The sequence below is a fragment of the Mesoplodon densirostris genome, chromosome 10, assembly GCF_025265405.1.
Source record: "Mesoplodon densirostris isolate mMesDen1 chromosome 10, mMesDen1 primary haplotype, whole genome shotgun sequence".
Classification (NCBI taxonomy): Eukaryota; Metazoa; Chordata; class Mammalia; order Artiodactyla; family Ziphiidae; genus Mesoplodon; species Mesoplodon densirostris.
The window spans coordinates 61,298,225-61,318,698 of NC_082670.1; the positions used below are offsets into that span (position 1 = coordinate 61,298,225).

Below are 20,474 nucleotides of genomic sequence, written 5' to 3' on the forward strand. Positions count from 1 at the left end.
GATCTTCAGCAAGTCCCTCTGTTATTACCAGAAATGCAAAATCCTTAGTTTGCTTTTAGAAGAATCTTCAAGCTTATGGGACTTCTAAGCTCTCCTCTAACACTTTAACTGCCATTCTAATTGTTATGGTTATTGAGATAAAGGAAAAGGCATTCCACTTTGAAGACTTCTCACTTCTAGGGCTGCCTGCAAGGTAATCGTAGGCAATAGAGCTGGGTGTAGAGAGCAGAGGAATCGTGAGAAAGGATACAGGAGGGAGGGGACAAAAAGATCACGTTTGAAAATAGAAAAATACTGAGGCATCTTTAAAAAGCCCTTAGAGGGTTTTTTCCTAAACTGATTATCTGGCTTAATGCTAGCTGCTTATTTGCTGGCCTTCTGTGTTATTTGCAAATATAAAGTAAGGTCATCCTTTCCTGTTTTCATTTAGTTTACCTCTGTAGCTGCTAGTTAGCTAAGGAGGATAAAAACCCTTCATTTCTTGGAGAAAAGCAGCATGAGGTCAGTTTCTAATTCACGTGGCTGGTCGAGGGGTGTGCGGTGCTCGGGTCCTGCTTACATGGGGCTTGGAATAGAGTCCACCAGATAGTGAGGCATATCTTCCCTTGGCCAGGTGGGTGGGGGTCCGTGATTTGAGGCTTATACTCACCAGGGAAAATTCCCTGGTTCCACAAGTAAAGGAGACAGAAGACTTTTGGGCTTCTGACCCTCACAACGGCCTAGACGCCCTAGGATAACAGGGCAGAGTGACCCCTCCTCTGGTGGAACCCTTGAGTGGGTGGCCCCTGCCTGTCACGAGCCTCCCCTGCTGGGTGTTCCATCTGAGTTACTTCGATTTCACAAACAAGTTAATGAATGAGAAGGAAAAGCCGGGACTCCCCATGAAGTAATGGGGGTACTCAACCGCGTTTCCCTAAGGGTCTCTCTCCCTCTTATCATCAGACCCTCCCTGGCCCTGCAGTCCTCCCTCGGGGCCCCAACAGAACAGCTCTGCGTGTGAGGTGCACCGAGGGAGGAGAATAGTGTGGTTTGAAGGAGGGCAAAGCTCGTCCCTGGAGGACGGGTGGATGAGCTCAAAGTGTAGACAGAGGGTCTGTGGTAGGTCTGGATGAGCCATTGCTGGGGAGGCTGACCTTGGACGCTGGGGCAGGGGAGCAGTTTTGTGGAAGGGAAAAGGTAGCATGGGGTTTTAGGCGCAAATCAGTGTATTCTGGGAGATTGCTTGTGGAGTTGGCATTTGGAGACAGGAAGAGGATTTCTGTGTTGTAACAAACTTCAGTATGTTCACACCTAAACAACTTGCACACTTGTTCCCTCTCCTGGTTCCCCGTGGTGATGAGGGGCTGCCAGGTCCACTCACTCACCTGAGCTGAACACTGGGGTACCTTCCATGATTCTCTTTCTCTCATCCCCCACTTCCAGTCACCAAGCCGCAGCATCTCTTCTTCCTGAGTCAGCCTCACCTCCCTTCCGTTCCCCATCCCCCTTCTGTGTCCTGGCCCAGGCTCTCTCCATCTTTCCTGTGAACCCCTATGTTAGACTGCTCACCCCGGACCTCCCCCCCATCAATCCACTTCCATGCTACAGCTAGAGGGATCTTTCTACAGCACAGCCTCCCTACCTCCAATCTCAGACCCATCCATTCGAGAAACCAGAGGGATTTTTCTGTAACACAGTCTCTTGCATTACCTTACCCCCCTCCCAGCTCTCCCTAGATTTTAGGTTGAAAACAACACAGCCTTTAAGTCCCCGTGAAATCTCATCTCTGCTTCAGCCTCCTCTCCCCTCCCACCCGCCAACTAACCTGACTGTCCCACCTTTGGGGAGCACATGTAATCCACTGGACACCCATGCCCTCTCCCCACTGCTGTGTGTACCGGCCATGCCTGCCCCCTGGCTAATGTCCTTCTGTCATCTGACTGAGCCCAGGGACTTCCCTTCCTCTGGGAAGCCCGCCAACCTGCAGTCTGAATCAGGTGCTCTTGTTTGTGTTCCCAAAGCCGCCTCTCTTCTAGTACATGTTGCACTAGGTTGTCACTGCCTGCCTGTTTCCTCCAAGGTCTTTCATCGCCATCTCCCTGGGGCCCAGCACATTGCCTGGCATAAAGTAAGCACCCAATAAATTTCAAATTGCGCATATGTCAAGTTCCCTATAAAACCTCAGCTGCCAGTCTGAGGGTTCTTCTCTGTGCCGCCTCTTTCATTTTTCAGAACAGGAGTGTGCAGTAGATTTTTAACAGGAAAAGGTGGATTATTGGCTTTTGGTCTATCATAAGTAAGTGTGTTCAGCTTGGGAAGCTTCTGTTTGTAGTGGTGAATATTTTTAAGCAGTAAAATGTCAGCAACTAGAGTCTCTGCCCAAACCCCTAAGCCTCCATCTCCATCCTGAGGGGTCCCTTCATTTCATTGCAGTGCTGGGCTGAGAGAGGCCACACTTCCAACAATGCAAAGGAAACCACGAAATGTTGCTGCTACTTTTCCTTTGCAGCTCAGATAAAAGAAAGCAAACACAGTGTGGGGAGAAGGGGCTGTCCTTTTTGGGGTGCTGACTTGTTTCTTTTTCTTTTCTTTTTTTTTAAACGGACTTTTAAAAGAAATTATTTATTTATTTATTTGTGTTTGTGTTGGGTCTTTGTTGCTGCGCGCAGGCTTTCTCTAGTTGCGGCAAGCGGGCTTCTCATTGTGGTGGCTTCTCTTGTTGCAGAGCATGGGCTCTCGGTGCGCACGCTTCAGTAGTTGTGGCATGTGGGGTCAGTAGTTGTGGCTTGCGGGCTCTAGAGCACAGGCTCAGTAGTCGGGGCGCACAGGCTTAGTTGCTCCACAGCATGTGAGATCTTCCCGGACCAGGGCTTGAACCCGTGTCCCCTGCATTGGCAGGCGGATTCTTTTTTTTTTTTTTTTTTTTTTTTAATTTTTCAAAGTTTTTAGAAGGCACATTTTAATTTTAAATATACAAAACCAGATCTTGTGGCTGTGTCGTGTGCGTGAGCCCCGTAGGGCCGGCGAGGCACCAGCTGCCGGGTGGGGAGGAGGCCGAGGCCACAGCTTGAGGGAGGCCCCGGCCCCTCTGCGCCTGTGTCTGGCAGAGCTGGTGTGAGACCAAGAGACAATCCTTCCCAGCCTCCGGGATAATCAAGAGTTTTGGCCAGAACTTTGAACACACACCAAGATAGTGAGGAGCCAGACAAAAAGCACAGACTATGGCGCTGAAACGGATTAATAAGGAACTTAGTGATTTGGCCCGTGACCCTCCAGCACAATGTTCTGCAGGTCCAGTTGGGGATGATATGTTTCACAAGCCACAATTATGGGACCTAATGACAGCCCATATCAAGGCGGTGTATTCTTTTTGACAATTCATTTTCCTACAGACTACCCCTTCAAACCACCTAAGGTTGCATTTACAACAAGAATTTATCATTCAAATATTAACAGTAATGGCAGCATTTGTCTCGATATTCTAAGATCACAGTGGTCTCCTGCTTTAACTGTTTCTAAAGTTCTTTTATCCATTTGTTCACTGCTACGTGATCCAAACCCAGATGACCCCCTAGTGCCAGAGATTGCACGGATCTATAAAACAGACAGAGATAAGTTCAACAGAATACCTCGGGAATGGACTCAGAAGTATGCCATGTGATGCTACCTTAAAGTCAGAATAACCTGCATTATAGCTGGAATAAACTTTAAATTACTGTTCCTTTTTTGATTTTCTTATCTGGCTGCTCCCCTATCAGACCTCATCTTTTTTAATTTAATTTTTTTTTTACCTCCCTCCATTCATTCACATGGTCATCTGAGAAGACTTAAGTTCTTCCAGCTTTGGACAATAACTGCTTTTAGAAACTGTAAAGCAGTTAGAAGAGAACAGTTGCCCAAGATTCAGAATTTTTTAAAAAATGGAGCATGTGTATTATATGGTCAATGTCTTCACTCTAACTTGGTTATGAGACTAAAACCATTCCTCACTGCTCTAACATGCTGAAGAATCATCAGAGGGGGAGGGAGATGGATGCTCAGTTGACACATCAAAGGAAGCAGCGTTATTCTAGCAGCATCCATTCTTGTGTAAGCCTTCCACTGTTAGAGATTTGAGGTTACATGGTATACTTTATGCTCATAACTGATGTGGCTGGAGAATTGGTATTGAATTTATAGCATCAGCAGAACAGAAAATGTGATGTATTTTATGCATGTCAATAAAGGAATGACCTGTTCTCGTTCTACAGAGAAGGGAAATTGGAAGTCAAACACCCTTTGTATTCCAAAATAGGGTGTCAAACATTTTGTAATTTTCATTTAAATTGTTAGGAGACTTGGAGCTATTAGTTAATCTATCTTCCAATACACTGTTTAATATAGCACTGAATAAATGATGCAAGTTGTCAATGGATGAGTGATCAACTAATAGCTCTGCTAGTAATTGATTTATTTTTCTTCAATAAAGTTGCATAAACCAATGAGTTAGCCGCCTGGATTAATCAGTATGGGAAACAATCTTTTGTAAATGCAAAGCTGTTTTTTGTATATACTGTTGGGATTTGCTTCATTGTTTGACATCAGATGATGATGTAAAGTTCTAGAGAGTGAATATTTTGCCATGTTCAGTTAAAAGTGTGCAGGCTGTTACAGGTTGACACATTGATTGACCTGATTTATGCAGAATTAATAAGCTATTCAGATAGTGTAGCTTTAGTATGCTGCACATGATACTGGCAGCCCGGGAGTTCATTGATGGACTTGGGACCCAGCAGTTTTGAAACGTGTATATGGAGTTTAAGAAATTTATTTTCCAGGTGCAGCCCCCATCTAACTAAATTTTTTCTTCACCTTGTACACTTGACAGCTGAAAAAACCATAACATGGGAGTAATAATGGGTCAAATTTTACAAAATAAAGTACTGTTTTGGTGTGGGAGTTGTCATAAGGCTATGTTGAAGTGACTTAACTATGTGGGATATTGAGTTTTTTTTAATGGAGTGAGTATCCATTAAAATGAATTGGTTCAGCCATTTACATTAATGAGCATTTAAATGCAACAGATGTCATTTCAGATGACTTAACATGAATGAATAAAAGTCAATGCTATTGGATTAAAAAATATATATATATACAAAACCATATTGCTCTGTCTTTTTCTATAAAATAAAATTAGTTATTGATAGAAAAGCTTTTAAATTGTCTTAGTCAAACTCAAGTAAAAGGATTTAAAAAATAAAACATTAACTAAAAAGAGTTTTACCAGAATATCGAACTCTCTGTGATAGTCACAGAAATCAACACAATGTCCATTAGTGCAGAATAAAAGACATACACAATTCAGTGTAAAAAAAAAAGCAACTTGCATTAATGGAACATTAAAATTGTGATTTAAACCCACAAAATTCAGGAAATTCAGAATTAGAACTCCCAAGGTAACCTTAACCGTGACCTCTTGTGCATGTATGCTGTTTAGAAATTTGAGGTTTTTTGCCTTCCTGATCACATACCACTATGAAGAACAATTTTGAAGGGAAAATAAAAAGGTACTTTTCCTTAGAACCACTGTATATGTTTAAAATTTTATACCCACTTAGAAAATCAAATGATCAATCTTATACTACCATATGAGCTAATTATGGAATAAGAAGGAATTTTAAAAATATACTATAGAAAGCTGTATAAGCTACAACATAGCGCACATCCACTTGAAACACGATTTGAACTTTCTTTTTGATACAGCCATAAGTGCCTACCATATAAAAACATATTCACATTGCAGGAAGACAGAGGGGAACACTATTAAAACTGAATAGCATGTAAGGAAGAAGGGTCAGGGAAATAATTGAGCAGAGAGTCAAAAGTAACATCCTTCGTATTTTTAAATCTACACTTTCCTGGGAAGATACTTTATCTCTTCAACTATCAGTTCTTCAATTTTAAAATGAGAGGATTGAGTTAAGTAACATCATAGTTTCTTCTTCAAAACTGTATGATTCAGTGACTTCATATAAATTAATATTCTAGAGGAGACTCATAAATTTGACATCGTATTAAACCTTAAGTAATTTGTATCAGAGCTTAGTGAGATATGCCAAGAAAGAAAATGATGTTGATAAACCACTGGGCCTCTCTTAGATATGATCAGCCTATCTCATCAATCCTGCCCTATCTTTTGGATCTTTTAGTCAAAAAAATGTTAACTCATCCATCCATCCAGATGTTAGTTCAGTCTTTGTGCCTGGGGTTATTGGAAGATATCTTCTAGTAAATTAAAAAACATCATCAGGGGGCTTCTCTGGTGGCGCAGTGGTTAAGAATCTGCCTGCCAATGCAGGGGACATAGGTTCGAGCCCTGGTCCGGGAAGATCCCACGTGCCGCGGAGCAGCTAAGCCCATGAGCCACAACTCCTGAGCCTGTGCTCTAGAGCCCACGAGCCACAGCTACTGAGCCCGTGTGCCTAGAATCCGTGCTCCGCAACAAGAGAAGCCACCACAATGAGAAGCCCGCGCACCACAACAAAGAGTAGTCCCCGCTCGCCGCAACTAGAGAAAGGCCGTGCACAGCAACAAAGACCCAAAGCAGCCAAAAGTAAATACATTAATTAATTAACTAAAAAAAAAAATCATCAGGCCTCCTGAGATATGTTTCTCAATATTATGAATGTGAGATCAAGAAGGACTACAGAGAAAGGTAGTAGCGTAAGAAGGCCGTAATAATGCCACCACGGTATATAGCTCTTCAAGCAAAGTCACCATGGCCCATTTTTTTAAATAAGGAAATATATTTATTGAAAAGACAACTGAAAAAAAAGCGTATATACTTACAGTTATATAAACTGTGGCATAACAGATACTATCACAACCCCTTTGCTCTCCCAGCAGCCAGCACTTGCATCTCTGTCAGATGGCTGCCCCCAGGCTGCCAAAACCTGGTTTATCCATATGCACAGAGAATACGCATATACCGGAAGTATCTTGGAATTTACAGACCCCAAGGTGGCTGTTAACCAATGTCTATAAATACCACTGCTCCCTTGTTTCCTATGCTGCAACCTCCACTGTCTTCACAGCTTCCCTGAAAGGCTGAGGCAATGTTATCTACCCTTCAAAGGATTTACTTGAAATCACATCTAGTCCTAATATGCTGCTGGGCTGACTTTGGGATTCCTGGAATTAAAAAAAGGCCCAGTTTTTCATAATGTGTTTATTCCAGAATTGCCTTGGAAGAATATTGAGGACGGCAATCAAAAGGCTAAAAGAAATGGAGATGTGAGAAAAGTCCTATTATATACAAGCGGTGAAACTCTTAGTGGGCAACCAGCTGAAGTGTGAGTGGCATCCTGCTGACCCTATTCTGCCATGAGCCCTGTAGTCCTGCACCTTCTGGCCACCAGGGCAGGCAGATTCTTAACCACTGTGCCACCAGGGAAGCCCTGCTGGCTTGTTTCTAATTGCTGTGTCTTCCCCTGCCTCCACCCATGGCTCAGTGTGGGTTAGGCCCCTTCTGCGCAGAGCTACTGGGACACGTCATAAGAAGGTGTTTCTCAAACATCATAGTTAAAACTGGTTCGTGCAGTCAGTGTCAGAGCACAGCGTCTGTACTGCTAGGTGTCACAATTCATTACTCACCCCAAATAGCTGTGCCCTGACTAAGACACAGAATGACTGCACATTTAGAAACAGCCCTCCCTTCAAGTCCCTATTTCTTTCTTTATTTGTCATTTACTCACATTCTTCCTTGTATGAGGAACATTTCCTTCCCCTTGCCCTGTATCCTCCTAATTAGATAGATAATATTTCAGGGTGATGTCAGAACCTAAAGCAATTGGGATGATTTTTAAACAGTATTTCATGGGCTTCAAGGAAAGCAGTTTTGCTTCCGGTTCTAAGTATTAGTCCGGTTCCACCACTTACTAGTTTGGGGATGGAGCACAGTTTATTTGCGTTCATCTGTACAATGGGAGCAACAATCTACCAGCTTGGGTGTGGTGCAGATTAAGTAAAAGGATGTCTGGGAGGAGGTTGGCCCAGTCTCTGGAATACATGTGGTAGCCGGGAAATGTTCCCTGGCTTCTGCCTCCCCACCCCCATCTTCAGTTCCTCCCACAAGAGTAACAGCGTGTAATAACTGACTTATTTCGGCATGAAGGATTTAAATGCAAAATCTTAAGGCAGTCACCCTTAAAGAAACACTGAAGCGTTTATCTGTGAAAACATTAAGATTGCACTCCTTCACTGTTCTCTGTGCCCAGGCAGTATTTACATTCTGTTTAGGAGAGTCGGTCAGTAGGCGGAGGGGATCTGGATCCCAGGTGTGTGCTTTGCTCACAGAAAGGACAGGAGCATTAAAGATCTGCTCCTAAAATCTGAAGTTCTAGAGAATTTTGTGGAAGTAGCTTATCCAGAGGCTCCCCCATCACTCCCCCAAAAGGTTCCGTGTTTTATTTACGTAAATGATTGAAGCTGTTCCCAGCTGAATGCTTTCCTGAGCATGTCGCTCAGACTCCCACCGCAGAGTCATCTGTCCCCCGCAGCCCACGTTCAGCAGCTCTGCCTCCCCGCCCCGGCCCGGGCACCATCTCCTTTCCTGGGCTGCTGCAGGAGATTTTCTGTGTCTCTGAGCATGTTCCACTCCACGTACATGCCCCAAGGATCTCCAGGGAAGCACAGGGTCCTGTGGCCTGGTAGACTTGGGGCCACCCTACGCTTTGTGGGAGGCAGTTGCAGTAAAAACAAACAATAAACAAAAGAGACTAAACGCCCCTTTGACTGTGTAACCTGGTGTCCCCCCAGTTTGTTCGATCACAGACCCTTTCATTAACTTCCCCCTGGTGAACTGGTACATGCTGAGTGAGGAAGGCAAAGTGCAGCTTGCTGTAAGCAACCAGTTCCCCGCATGTGCTTAGACTGGACGGATAACCCGGAACTGACAGGCGTGTCTGTCTCTGGAGGGGGCGCTGGGTATCCAGGGGGTGGGGTAAGAGCCAGCTCCTCACTGTGTGCCTCTTGGGAACTTTAAAACTTTCTACTGTTTTGAACACGGCACTAGTCTGCTCCCAACTCCACCAGACTTTATGTGGAGCGTAGTGTGAAGTCCTTGGATCTGCTCACGGCCTTGGGGTTGGTTGGCTTCTGCCTGCCCACCTAGCGCCTCCCACTCCTGCCTCCCTGCCAGCTCCCGTCCTCTCTTCCTGACAGATGCAGGCAGTGGGACTGCAGGCCATGGCTCGTTGGTGCTACTTCTGAGATTTACCCCGCTCCCCTTGGAAGCCCACCTTCCATAGAGCATGCTGGCCTGGGATGTGGGGATAGTGATGCTTTATTCCTGCCTCAAACTCTAACTTTTGAGCCCCGGGGGGTAGCCAGAGTACCCAGGAGGCAGCGAGACCTGGGCCAGAAAGGTCAAGAACTCCAGGATTGAGCAGATGTGACTCAGAATCCTTATCAGCCTTGTGGCCTGGGGAACTTGTGCCTTCATCTTCCTTTTATTATACGATGGAGGGGAATAAGCCCAGCTGCAGGGTTTGAACGTGTGGCTCGTCTCTGTAGAACAGCGGTCCCCAGCCTTTTTGGCACCAGGGACTGGTTTCATGGAAGACAGTTTTTCCACGGACGGGGGTGATGTGGGGGGATGGTTCAGGCGGTAATGTGAGCAGTGGGGAGCGGCAGATGAAGCTCCGCCCACTGCTCACCTCCTGCTGTGTGGCCAGGTCCTAACAGGCCGCGGACCGATATCAGTCCACGGCCCAGGGGTTGGGGACCCCTGCTCTAGAAAACCTAGTGCAGTGCCTGGCATCTTGTAGGTGTTCATTGTGACTATGGACCCATCACTCCCTTGGCTCTTAAAGTCCTGGGCTCCGAAGGAAAGAGCACAGGCCAGAAGCCGGACTTCATCCCTGGCTCCATTGATGCCCAGCTCTGGGAAGATGCCGGGCCCCAGTGTCTTTAGGTCTCCTGCCCTAACACACAGTCCATATTTACCTCAAGGCAGAAGAGCTTTGATGATCAAAACACCACGGATGGGAAGGGTTAGCAGTGCACTATGAATACAGACGTTTGCCTGCCTGCCAACTAGGTTATAAGAATATTTGGAAGATGACTAAGGTAATGTCTTCCACATGCTAAAGAGAGGATGATTTCGTACCATGTGAGGTAGAGCGGGGAAAGCCCCCGCTCATTAGCGGAGTGACCTTGGAGAGTCATCACTCTCTGCCTCATTACCTCATCTAAGATACGAAAGCAATAAAATCCAGCCACACAAGGGTGGCTGTGAGGCTCACACGGGGCAGTCCATGTGGAAGGTCTTTGTAAACTGTTGAAATGCTCTGCACATGTCAGCAGCGCCCGCCACTCACGTGCCTGTGTGTTTATTGTTTCAGCGGAGAGTGCAGGACGTCATCAGCCCCATCGTGTTCGAGGCCGCCTACAGCCTGGGCGAGCATGTGATGGGAGAGGAGGAAAGGGAGCTGCCGGCCCTGACCCCCGTGCTCCGCTGGAAAAAGGGACAAAAGATTGCCCAGAAGAATCAGGTGAGAACCTGAAAGCTCACGGCTGGGACCCCAGGTGGCAGGTGCCTATGCAGAAGTAATGACCCTGGTGGCCTGGGAGCCCATGGCCAGCCACACCCCCTCCTGGGCCTCCCTTTCCCGATCTGCAAAATGATGAAATGTATGATTTAGGGGTTTGTGTCTACCAACCACGTGATTTAAACTCATTTTTTAAATGAGTTTAAACTCAAGCAATTAGAAAATGATGATCCCTTTGAGGTCATGAACTGGCTGCTTGGCCCCGGCACTTGCCTCGTGTTCCTACACTGTTTCCAGAGCTCAGATCAGCACCTAGTGAGTGCTCTACATACAGTACATGTTTTATTGATGGGAGCATGAGTGGGGTGAGGAGGCAAGAGCTTCCTCTTGCTAGAATTGGTGGTTGAGTTGAGAATGGCCGCTCAGGCATCTTTGGAAGGCAGAGCACCGTGAGCACAGGCTCTCACCATCCTCCCCCGCTTGGCAGATTCTGGGCTGTGCTGCTGTGCGGAGGAGCTGCAGGGTGACGTGGGGTGCAGGCCGTACGAGGCCATACAGGGTAGGAGTGAGCCATGAGGTAACGCCATGCAGCATCACTGGCCTGTCTGCCCCGAGTCATCTGAGAGATATACAGTGCTGACGACAATGCAGGAAATACACAAGAAATCTGGGATCCCAAGTCTGGTTCTAAATCTTTTTTTTTTTTTTTTGCGGTACGCGGGCCTCTCACTGTTGTGGCCTCTCCCGTTGGCGGAGCACAGGCTCTGGACGCACAGGCTCAGCGGCCATGGCTCACGGGCCCAGCCGCTCTGCGGCATGTGGGATCTTCCCGGACTGGGGCACGAACCCGTGTCCCCTGCATCGGCAGGCGGACTCTCAACCACTGCGCCACCAGGGAAGCCCTGGTTCTAAATCTTTAACACCCAAGATCATCACAGATCCAGGACCTGGGGAAGGTCAGACAAAACTGTTTTTTGGCTTAACCAGACTCCTGGGTGGGGTGGGGGCAAAGCTGTGGAACCACCCACCAGCCCCAGTCTCCACAGTTCTGACTGCCCTGAGCTTATGGGAAAACTAGCAGATCAGTGACCCACGCCTTGCAGATGAGAGTTGTAAATAGAACCACAGAGAAGTGTTTGGAGTTCGAGATGTAAGATTTTTACCAAGATGTCCTCATTTTCTCCCAAAGTCTCTCCCATGTGGTCTTGGGTCAGGTTCCCCAGAAACAGAGCCTAAGACAGGGATTTAGGAGCAACTTGGTCTAATGAAGCTGTGCTCTTAAGAGAACCCTGTAAGGAAAGGGAAAAGGGTGAGCAAGTATGTGGTCTCAGCTAAAGTCTAGCTTTGGCCTGAGGCAGGGAGCTTTGGAGCATAAATTACAGCAAAGAGCTGTCCTCTCCTTGAGGGAAGGGTCTGGCCTTTTGTACCCCTTACTTGTCAGCCATTGGCTGACTGTGGGGGATAGAACGGGAGTGTAGCCCTCCTTGAAGGAGACTCCTTGCAGCTGTGGACAGTTCTCTGGAGGAGGCTGCAGATGTGAGCCGTTAGCCGCCTGTAGCACATCAGCTGGGGGAGGGGCAGCAGTTGTAAAGGGATGTGGGCAGAAGCTGCTACCCGTATACACACAACCTACTGGCAACACTGCCTTTTTGGATGCTTCTTTTTTTTTTTTTTTTTTCTTTTTTTTGCGGTACGCGGGCCTCTCACTGTTGTGGCCTCTCCCATTGCGGAGCACAGGCTCCGGATGCGCAGGCTCACGGGCCTAGCCGCTCCACGGCATATGGGATCTTCCCGGACTGGGGCACGAACCCATGTCCCCTGCATCGGCAGGCGGACTCTCAACCCCTGCACCACCAGGGAAGCCCTGGATGCTTCTTTTGAAGTCAAACATGAACTTTCAAAACACAAGTGACCTGTAGGGTGGCCAGAATGTCCAGCTGGTCACTGATACTTGGAGAAGGCTCTGGGGGAGTGAGGGGAGAGACCAGGAGGATGCTGGGTGTCTAAGTGGTGGGGCAGGGTAGAGGGGAGGCATGAGGAAGATGAGGACAGGAAGATAAGATAAAGAGGCGGGACAGGAAGCTGATGACTCCTACCTTGACTGAGGAGTAGAAGTGTGTATCATCTCCTGACAGTAAAGTTGGGCCAAGAGGTCAGGCTGGGGACCCAGTAAACCAGAATATTATGATAATTCCTAGATCATGAGTTCCCCGTCCTATTAATACTTTGCTCTCTAAGGTGGAATCTTGCTGGCCCAATAAAGTTGGATTATGGGAGTGGTCCAAACTTGGGGTGCTGGGAATCATTTCAGGGTACCCTGTGCTTGTTTTACCTCTGAAATGACCCTGTGAGGTAGCAGCCTCCTCTGTTCAGCATCTTGCTAGCCCTGGGCATCCCTTCTACAATGAACCCAACTCTCATTTCTACCAATCCGTCAGTGGCACAGAGCGGGCCTTCTTTAGTGAAGAGCATCTTAGAACCTTTACTGGCATTTTTAGATTGAGGCAATCTGATCAAAGGCAGAGATGTAGGGAAAGATTAGTATGAAAATGCTCTTCTTGGTCACTTATGTTCAAGATGGCCAAGCAAGCATAAATATTTATGTCCATGCTTCCTGAGACCCCCATTATAGTGATTATAAATGAGTAAATCAGAACAGGGAGGTGAATGCTGCTGGGGAAGGGGCATCAGCCAATGAGAGAGTCCAGGGATTTTTGGAATGAGTAAAGAAGAAGGAAGAGTGTTGGTGGGTGAACCTTGCACTCTACATGGAGGGGCTGGGTGCCTGTCCACCCATGGGTCCAGAGAGGCTGTAGCCACGGCCAGGCCAGCAGTTTCAGAGGGGTACAGGAGTGAGAAATGGGGCTGGAAACAGGGAAGGGGGTGTTAAGTGAAGGTTCGTTTGTGGAAGAGTTGACTTTCTGCCCCTGTCCCCACACGTACATACTCCAGCCATGCAGAATAGCAAGAAGCCAGGCCTTTTATTTTCTAAAGAATTGAATGAACTGGTTGAGATAGTGTAGGTGGGCTGTTTCCCCAGGGGGAGGCCTTATTTCTTCTGGCATTTGGAGCCTCCAATGTAAGAGCTAGCTTCCCCTCCCACCATCCACCCAAACACCCAAATTTTCCAATCAGCTCTTTTACTTTATTCTTAAAAATGAATGGACAACCAAGGAAATCTGAAATTGAGGGGAAATGTGGTACATGGAGAAAAAAACCAAAATACACCTACAGAATAACTGACTTAGAAGGAAATAAATTTTTTAAGGAATAGAAGAGATTATAGCAATTTAAATACCAATTTATACTCTATGTAATAAACACAAGGAGATTCAAGAATATATTCTATCCGTTAGAAAGTGGTTGGAATTCTATTTCTTCTTAAAAGAAAGGAAGAACAAGGAAAAGTTTCTTGAAAATTAACAATATGGATGCAGAGCCAAAAATGTAGTAGAAGATAATGATAAGAAATCTCCCAGTAAGCAGAGCTAGAAGACAAATAGAAAAGAGCTAAAGCATCAATCTGCAAGGTCCTATATCCAAGTAATAGGAATATCAGAAAAAGCAAACAGAGAAAATGAAAAACATTATGAGAGATAATGTAATAAAATTTCCCAGAGTTACAGAGAGACACTTTTTTAAATGTAAAGGACCCTCAAACTTGCAAGCAGGATAAACCAAAAATATCCTAGATACATCATTTTGAAATGGTACTACTCCTAACACATAAGGAAAATTCTAAATGCTTCCAGGACAAGGAGTACAGGATGGTGGTAGTGAGGAATATTTGTCCACTAACAGCATAATTAGAGTCACACTAAGTTGTCCATTAGACTTCTTATTAGCAAGATTGGAAGAAAGCATAAGTGAAATAAGGGCTTCAAAGCTCTGAGAGAAAGTGATTTTGAAACTAGGGTTTTATACTTAGCCTAACAGTCAAGTATGGATCAAAATAAAGTTATTTTTCAGACAAGCAAGGACCCAGAAAGTTTACATCCCTAGTAGCCTTTCCAAGGAAATAACCTGAGATGCACTCCAAGAAAACAAGGGTGACAATCAGAAGGAGCAATATGGGGGATGTAAGAACTAACTCCTAGAAGTCTAATGACAAGAAATTCCAGGATTACAACTGTGCAGCAAGTCTAAAAAACAGTTGATCAGTTTAGAATAGGGTATCAATGAACTTCGAGAAGAATGAAGCCAGCCATAGCAGAATGCCAAGAGAGTAGCAAATATTCAGGATACAGTGGAGATGGAATATATTTTTTCTATGGATAAGAAAAAATAAAGGCAGTCAAAAATTCCCAGGAAAATAAAAACATGCCCAATATGTCATGGTTCAAATATAAAACAAATTAAAGTGTGGTGGGATTTTAAGCAAATAGAAGAATATACAGAAGAGAAGGACCTTAATACTAGAAGCATTCTCCTTTAAGCAAAATTTGAGTATTCTAGTAGTTTAACTTTGCACCTGTAGAGGAAGATATGTAATCATGACACTTGTCTTGGCTCTGCTGTGAACAGTAATCAAGAGGCCATAATGACAACATGATTTATTGGTTGTTAGTATTTACAGTCAAGCCAAATCAGTTACGGTTATAGTACATAGTGTAAATGTCTTTAATTTTACTGTATAGAGTTTAAAATAGAACAAAACAAGTTGTTTTAATGTCTTAATCTTTTAAATTGGCGAGCCAAGAGATATTGTAAAACTTGATGAAACAAGAAAAAGTTGTGATTACTTAAAATTGCAGAGGTTACCAGTAGAGCAGTGCTTCATAAAATGTGGTCGCTGAACCAGCAACATCAAACTCCCTTGGGATGTTGTCAGAAATGAAAATTCTTGGGCCCCACCCCAGACCCTTTAATCAGAAACTCATGGGTGGGTCCCAGCAATCTGAGTTCTAACAAGCTGATCAGGTAATTCTGATGCAGCTAACATTTGAGAACCAGTGCAGCGGAGGAGCTGAGAGTAACGATTTGCTTGTCAACATTAGGAAGGTGGATGGTGGGAGGGGGCCTTCATGTAGGTGAGTTCAATTCTTGTCTATCATGGAAGGAGTTCAGTGAGATAATGTCTAAATCTGATAAATCAAGAAGTAGTATCAATATATTTTCTAGAGATATGGAAATAATCATCAAAAGAAACATAAATGGACATGGGTAAGAGTGGTTCCTCTTGAGAGGAGGACTCAGTATATGAAGGTGTGTGGCAGGAGGTTATTATTTTAACCATGTGATTTCTTTGGTTGAAAATAAAATGAAAGAAAAATATTGTCCTTAGATTGAGAAGATTGTCCAGGAGCCTGAGAAAAATTCTGGGAGAATGATCCTTGCTTTACTCCTTTTCCTGATTATGGCAAAAAAAAAGATAATTTAATGATCTTTCTCCATGTGTCTTCCAGATGTTGGCTTAATTTAAGGGAAAGATTCTGAGAGCTAGGCCCACTCTAGGAAGCAGAGCTGATTTTTAACTTGTATGTTATGTGACAGGTCCACAAAGAGCATCTAACCTCTTTCCTAGGAAGGAATAAACTCATTGAAACTCTTCATTTTGTCAGGTAACTTTAGGATTTAAGTGCCTTAGTCTCGTCAACTAAAAGGCACTAAAAGCCCGTGTTGGTACATAGGGCTGTGCAATAGAGTGGGTTAAATTCTGGCGATCTTTTAGAGTCAGGGTCTGCCCCCATTGGTGGTCTAGTTCAGGTGGAATAGCTGCACAGTGTATATAACATGGAGTCAGTGACTAGAGGATGTTTTTTTAAATTTTTTAAATTTATTTTTATTTTTTATACATCTTTATTGGAGTATAATTTCTTCACAATGCTGTGTTAGTTTCTGTTGTACAACAAAGTAAATCAGCCATATGCATACGTATATCCCCATATCCCCTCCCTCTTGAGCCTCCCTCCCACTCTCCCTATCCCACCCCTCTAGGTCGTCGCAAAGCACCGAGCTGATCTCCCTGTGCTATGCTGCTGCTTCCCACTACCTATCTGTTTTACATTTGGTAGTGTATATATGTCCATGCTACTCTCACTTTGCCCCAGCTTCCTGCTCCCACCCCATGTCCTCAAGTCCATTCTCTGTGTCTACGTCTTTATTTCTGCCCTGCCACTAGGTTCATCAGTACCTTTTTTTTTTTAGATTCCATACATATGCGTTAGCATATGGTATTTGTTTTTCTTTTTCTGACTTACTTCACTCTGTATGATAGACTCTAGGTCCATCCACCTCACTACAAATAACTCAATTTCGTTTCTTTTTATGGCTGAGTAATATTCCATTGTATATATGTGCCACGTCTTCTTTATCCATTCATCTGTCCATGGACATTTAGGTTGCTTCCATGTCCTGGCTATTGTAAATAGTGCTGCAATGAACATTGTGGTATATGCTTTCTTTGAATTATGGTTTTCTCAGGGTATGTGCCCAGTAGTGAGATTGCTGGGTCATATGGTAGTTCTATTTTTAGTTTTGTAAGGAACGTCCATACTGTTCTCCATGGTTGTTGTATCAATTTACATTCCCACCAACAGTGCAGGAGGGTTCCCTTTTCACCACACCCTTTCCAGCATTTATTGTTTCTAGATTTTTTGATAATGGCCATTCTTACTGGTGTGAAGTGATACCTCATTGAAGCTTTGATTTGCATTTCTCTAATACGTAGTGATGTTGAGCATATTTTCATGTGCTTCTTGGCCATCTGTATGTCTTCTTTGGTGAAATGTCTGTTTAGGTCTTCTGCCCGTTTTTTAATTGGGTTGTTTTTTTGATATTGAGCTCCATGAGCTGTTTGTGTATTTTAGAGATTAATCCTTTGTCAGTTGTTTCATTTGCAAATATTTTCTCCCATTCTGAGGGTTGTCTTTTCATCTTGTTTATGGTTTCCTTTGCTGTGCAAAAGCTTTTAAGTTTAATTAGGTCCCATTTATTTATTTTTGTTTTTATTTTCATTAAGAGGTGGGTCAAAAAAGATCTTGCTGAGATTTATGTTAGAGAGTGTTCAGCCTATGTTTTCCTCTAAGAGTTTTATAGTATCTGGCCTTATATTTAGGTCTTAATCCATTTGGGGTTTATTTTTATGTATGGTGTTAGGTAGTGTTCTAATTTCATTCTTTTACATGTAGCTGTCCAGTTTTCCCAGCACCACTTATTGAAGAGGCTGTCTTTTCTCCATTGTATATTCTTGCCTCCTTTGTTGTAAATTAGATGACCATGTGTGCATGGGTTTATCTCTGGGCTTTCTATCCTGTTCCATTGATCTATATTTCTGTTATTGTGCCAGTACCATAGTGTCTTGATTACTGTAGCTTTGTAGTATAGTCTGAAGTCAGGGAGCCTGATTCCTCCAGCTCTGTTTTTCTTTCGTAAGATTGCTTTGGCTATTCGGGCTCTTATGTGTTTCCATACGAATTGTAAAAATTTTTTGTTCTAATTCTGTGAAGAATGCCATTGGTAGTTTGATAGAGATTGCATTGAATCTGTAGATTGCTTTGGGTAGTATAATCATTTCCACAATATTGCTTCTTCCAATCCAAGAACATGGTATATTTCTCCATCTGTTTATGTCATCTTTGATTTCTTTCATCAGTGTTTTATAGTTTTCTGAATACAAGTCTTTTGCCTCCTTAGGTAGGTTTATTCCTAGGTATTCTTTTTGTTGTGACGGTAAATGGGATTATTTCCTTAATTTTTCTTTCTGATTTTCATTGTTAGTATATAGGAATGCCAGAGATTTCTGTGCATTAATTTTGTATCCTGCAACCTTATCAAATTCATTGATTAGTTCTAGTAGTTTTCTGGTGGCATCTTTAGGATTTTCTGTGTATAGCATCATGTCATCTGCAGTGACAGTTTTACTTCTCTTTTCCAATTTGTATTCCTTTTATTTCTTTTTCTTCTCTGATTGCCATGACTAGGACTTCCACACTATTGTGAATAAGAGTGATGAGAGTGGACATCCTTGTCTTGCTCCTGATCTTAGAGGAAATGCTTTCAGTTTTTCACCATTGAGAACGATGTTTGCTGTGGGTTTGTCATATATAGACTTTGTTATGTTGAGGTAGGTTCCCTCTATGCCCATTTTCTGGAGAGTATTCATCATAAATGGGTGTTGAATTTTGTCAGAAGCTTTTTCTGCATCTATTGAGATGATCTTATGTTTTTTATTCCTTAATTTGTTAATATGGTGTATCATATTGATTGATTTGCATATATTGAAGAATCCTTGCGTCCCTGGGATAAATCCCACTTGATCATGGTGTATGATCTTTTTAACATGTTGTTGGACTCTGTTTGCTAGTATTTTGTTCAGGGTTTTTGCATCTGTGTTCATCAGTGAATATTGGTCTATAATTTTTTTTGTGATATCTTTTTCTGGTTTTGGTATCAGGGTGATGGTGGCTTTGTAGAATTAATTTGGGAGTGTTCCTCCCTCTGCAAATTTTTGGAAGAGTTTGAGAAGGATCGTTGTTAGCTCTTCTCTACATGTTTTATGGAATTCACCCGTGAAGCCATCTGGTCCTGGGCTTTTGTTTGTTGGAAGATTTTTAATTACAGTTTCACTTTCATTACTTGTGATAGGTCTGTTTATATTTTCTAATTCTTCCTGGTTCAGTCTTGGAAAATTGTACCTTTCCAAGAATTTGTCCATTTCTTCATGGTTGTCCATTTTATTGGCATATAGTTGTTTGTAGTAGTCTCTTATAATCCTTTGTATTTCTGTGGGGTCAGTTGTGATTTCTCCTTTTTCATTTCTAATTTTATTGATTTGCATCCTCTCACTTCTTTTCTTGATGAGTCTGGCTAAGGGTTAGAGCATGTTAAGTACAGGCTTATTGATGGATCCCAGGCTTTTGGCAGAGAGTGGGAGTGAGTGAGGCAGGCAAGAGGCCAAGCCTTCCCTCTGCCGGGTGAAGAGCAGCCTTGGGAGAAAATGGGCTTCAGGGTGGGTGCCAGGCTGTATGAGTGAATAGTGGGGTTGCCACTGTTGCTGAGGACCAATTGGGATTCTGGGCACTTGGAGAATATTATAGCTCTAATGCTACAACCTCTGTAGGACGTACAGCCTGATGAATGCACGTTTCACCTTAAAAATTTAAGGAAAGCAGAGACCTGCCTCTCTTGCCTCAAGAAATATTTGGTACAGGTATAACAACAACAAAGTGTTTTATCCATTAGCCAGAAGAGTAATTTAAAAGGACTATAAATCTAAGAGCAATTCAGCTAATTGAGTGTCTGCTACACGTAAGATGTGGATAAAAAGATAAATGAAACATTGCTGCCTTAGTAGACTTAGAGACTGTACAGGAATAACTTATACAGAGCAGAAAGTGAGATTCAGACTAGTGTGTGTGAATTTCACTCCGGAGACCTCTTCCAGCTGAGGGTAAGGAGATGCTCTCTGGAGAAGGGAGAATTGGCTGGAGCCTCATGGAAGAAGTAGGATTTGGATACTTGGGGCTGGAGGGCTTTGACCAACAGAGAAGGAGGAGGGCGTGATGGATGCTAATGGTCTTCCATGTGGCTGAACATCTAGTGAGGAGGAGAGGGGCCATTAGGGCTAGAGGTACAGTCAGACAGTCTAAGACCACTTGTTCACTGACCAGGGAGTTGGACTTGATTGAACTGGTAGGGGACAGGAGACCATCACATCTTCTTGAGATGGTCTGCCTGGACTGGGGGGCCAGTTAGGGGCTCTCACAGCAGCCCCAGGAAGGTCTTGCAGGTCAGTTCATGAAGGTTCTGTCTGATAACACTCAGAGAGTTGACTCATCATCAGTTCCTAGTGGGTCTCAGCTGCTGAAAGAGTATGGAATGAAATGAAACAGTCCTGGAAAGTTCTGGCTGGCCTGTGTGCTGGGAAAGCAGGAAGGCTGTCATTGGGGCCCTAATGTTTCTCCTACAGGTGAGCTTACCAATGGCTATGACAGAGGCCCTGGCTTCAAACCCTATACACAGAGT

At 44.0% G+C, this 20,474-nt stretch overlaps 1 protein-coding gene and 1 pseudogene across 1 annotated transcript in view; both read left to right on the forward strand.

Annotated features, from left to right (window-relative positions):
- The window catches only part of ITGA9 (integrin subunit alpha 9), a 363,172-nt gene that overhangs the window by 172,203 nt on the left and 170,495 nt on the right, over nucleotides 1–20,474 (forward strand). The window contains exon 16 of the mRNA XM_060108991.1: nucleotides 10,362–10,511. Within this exon, the coding sequence (XP_059964974.1) occupies nucleotides 10,362–10,511 (150 nt within the window). The remainder of the gene's footprint in view (nucleotides 1–10,361; nucleotides 10,512–20,474) is intronic.
- Nucleotides 2,980–3,832, forward strand: LOC132496942 (ubiquitin-conjugating enzyme E2 D3-like; annotated as a pseudogene).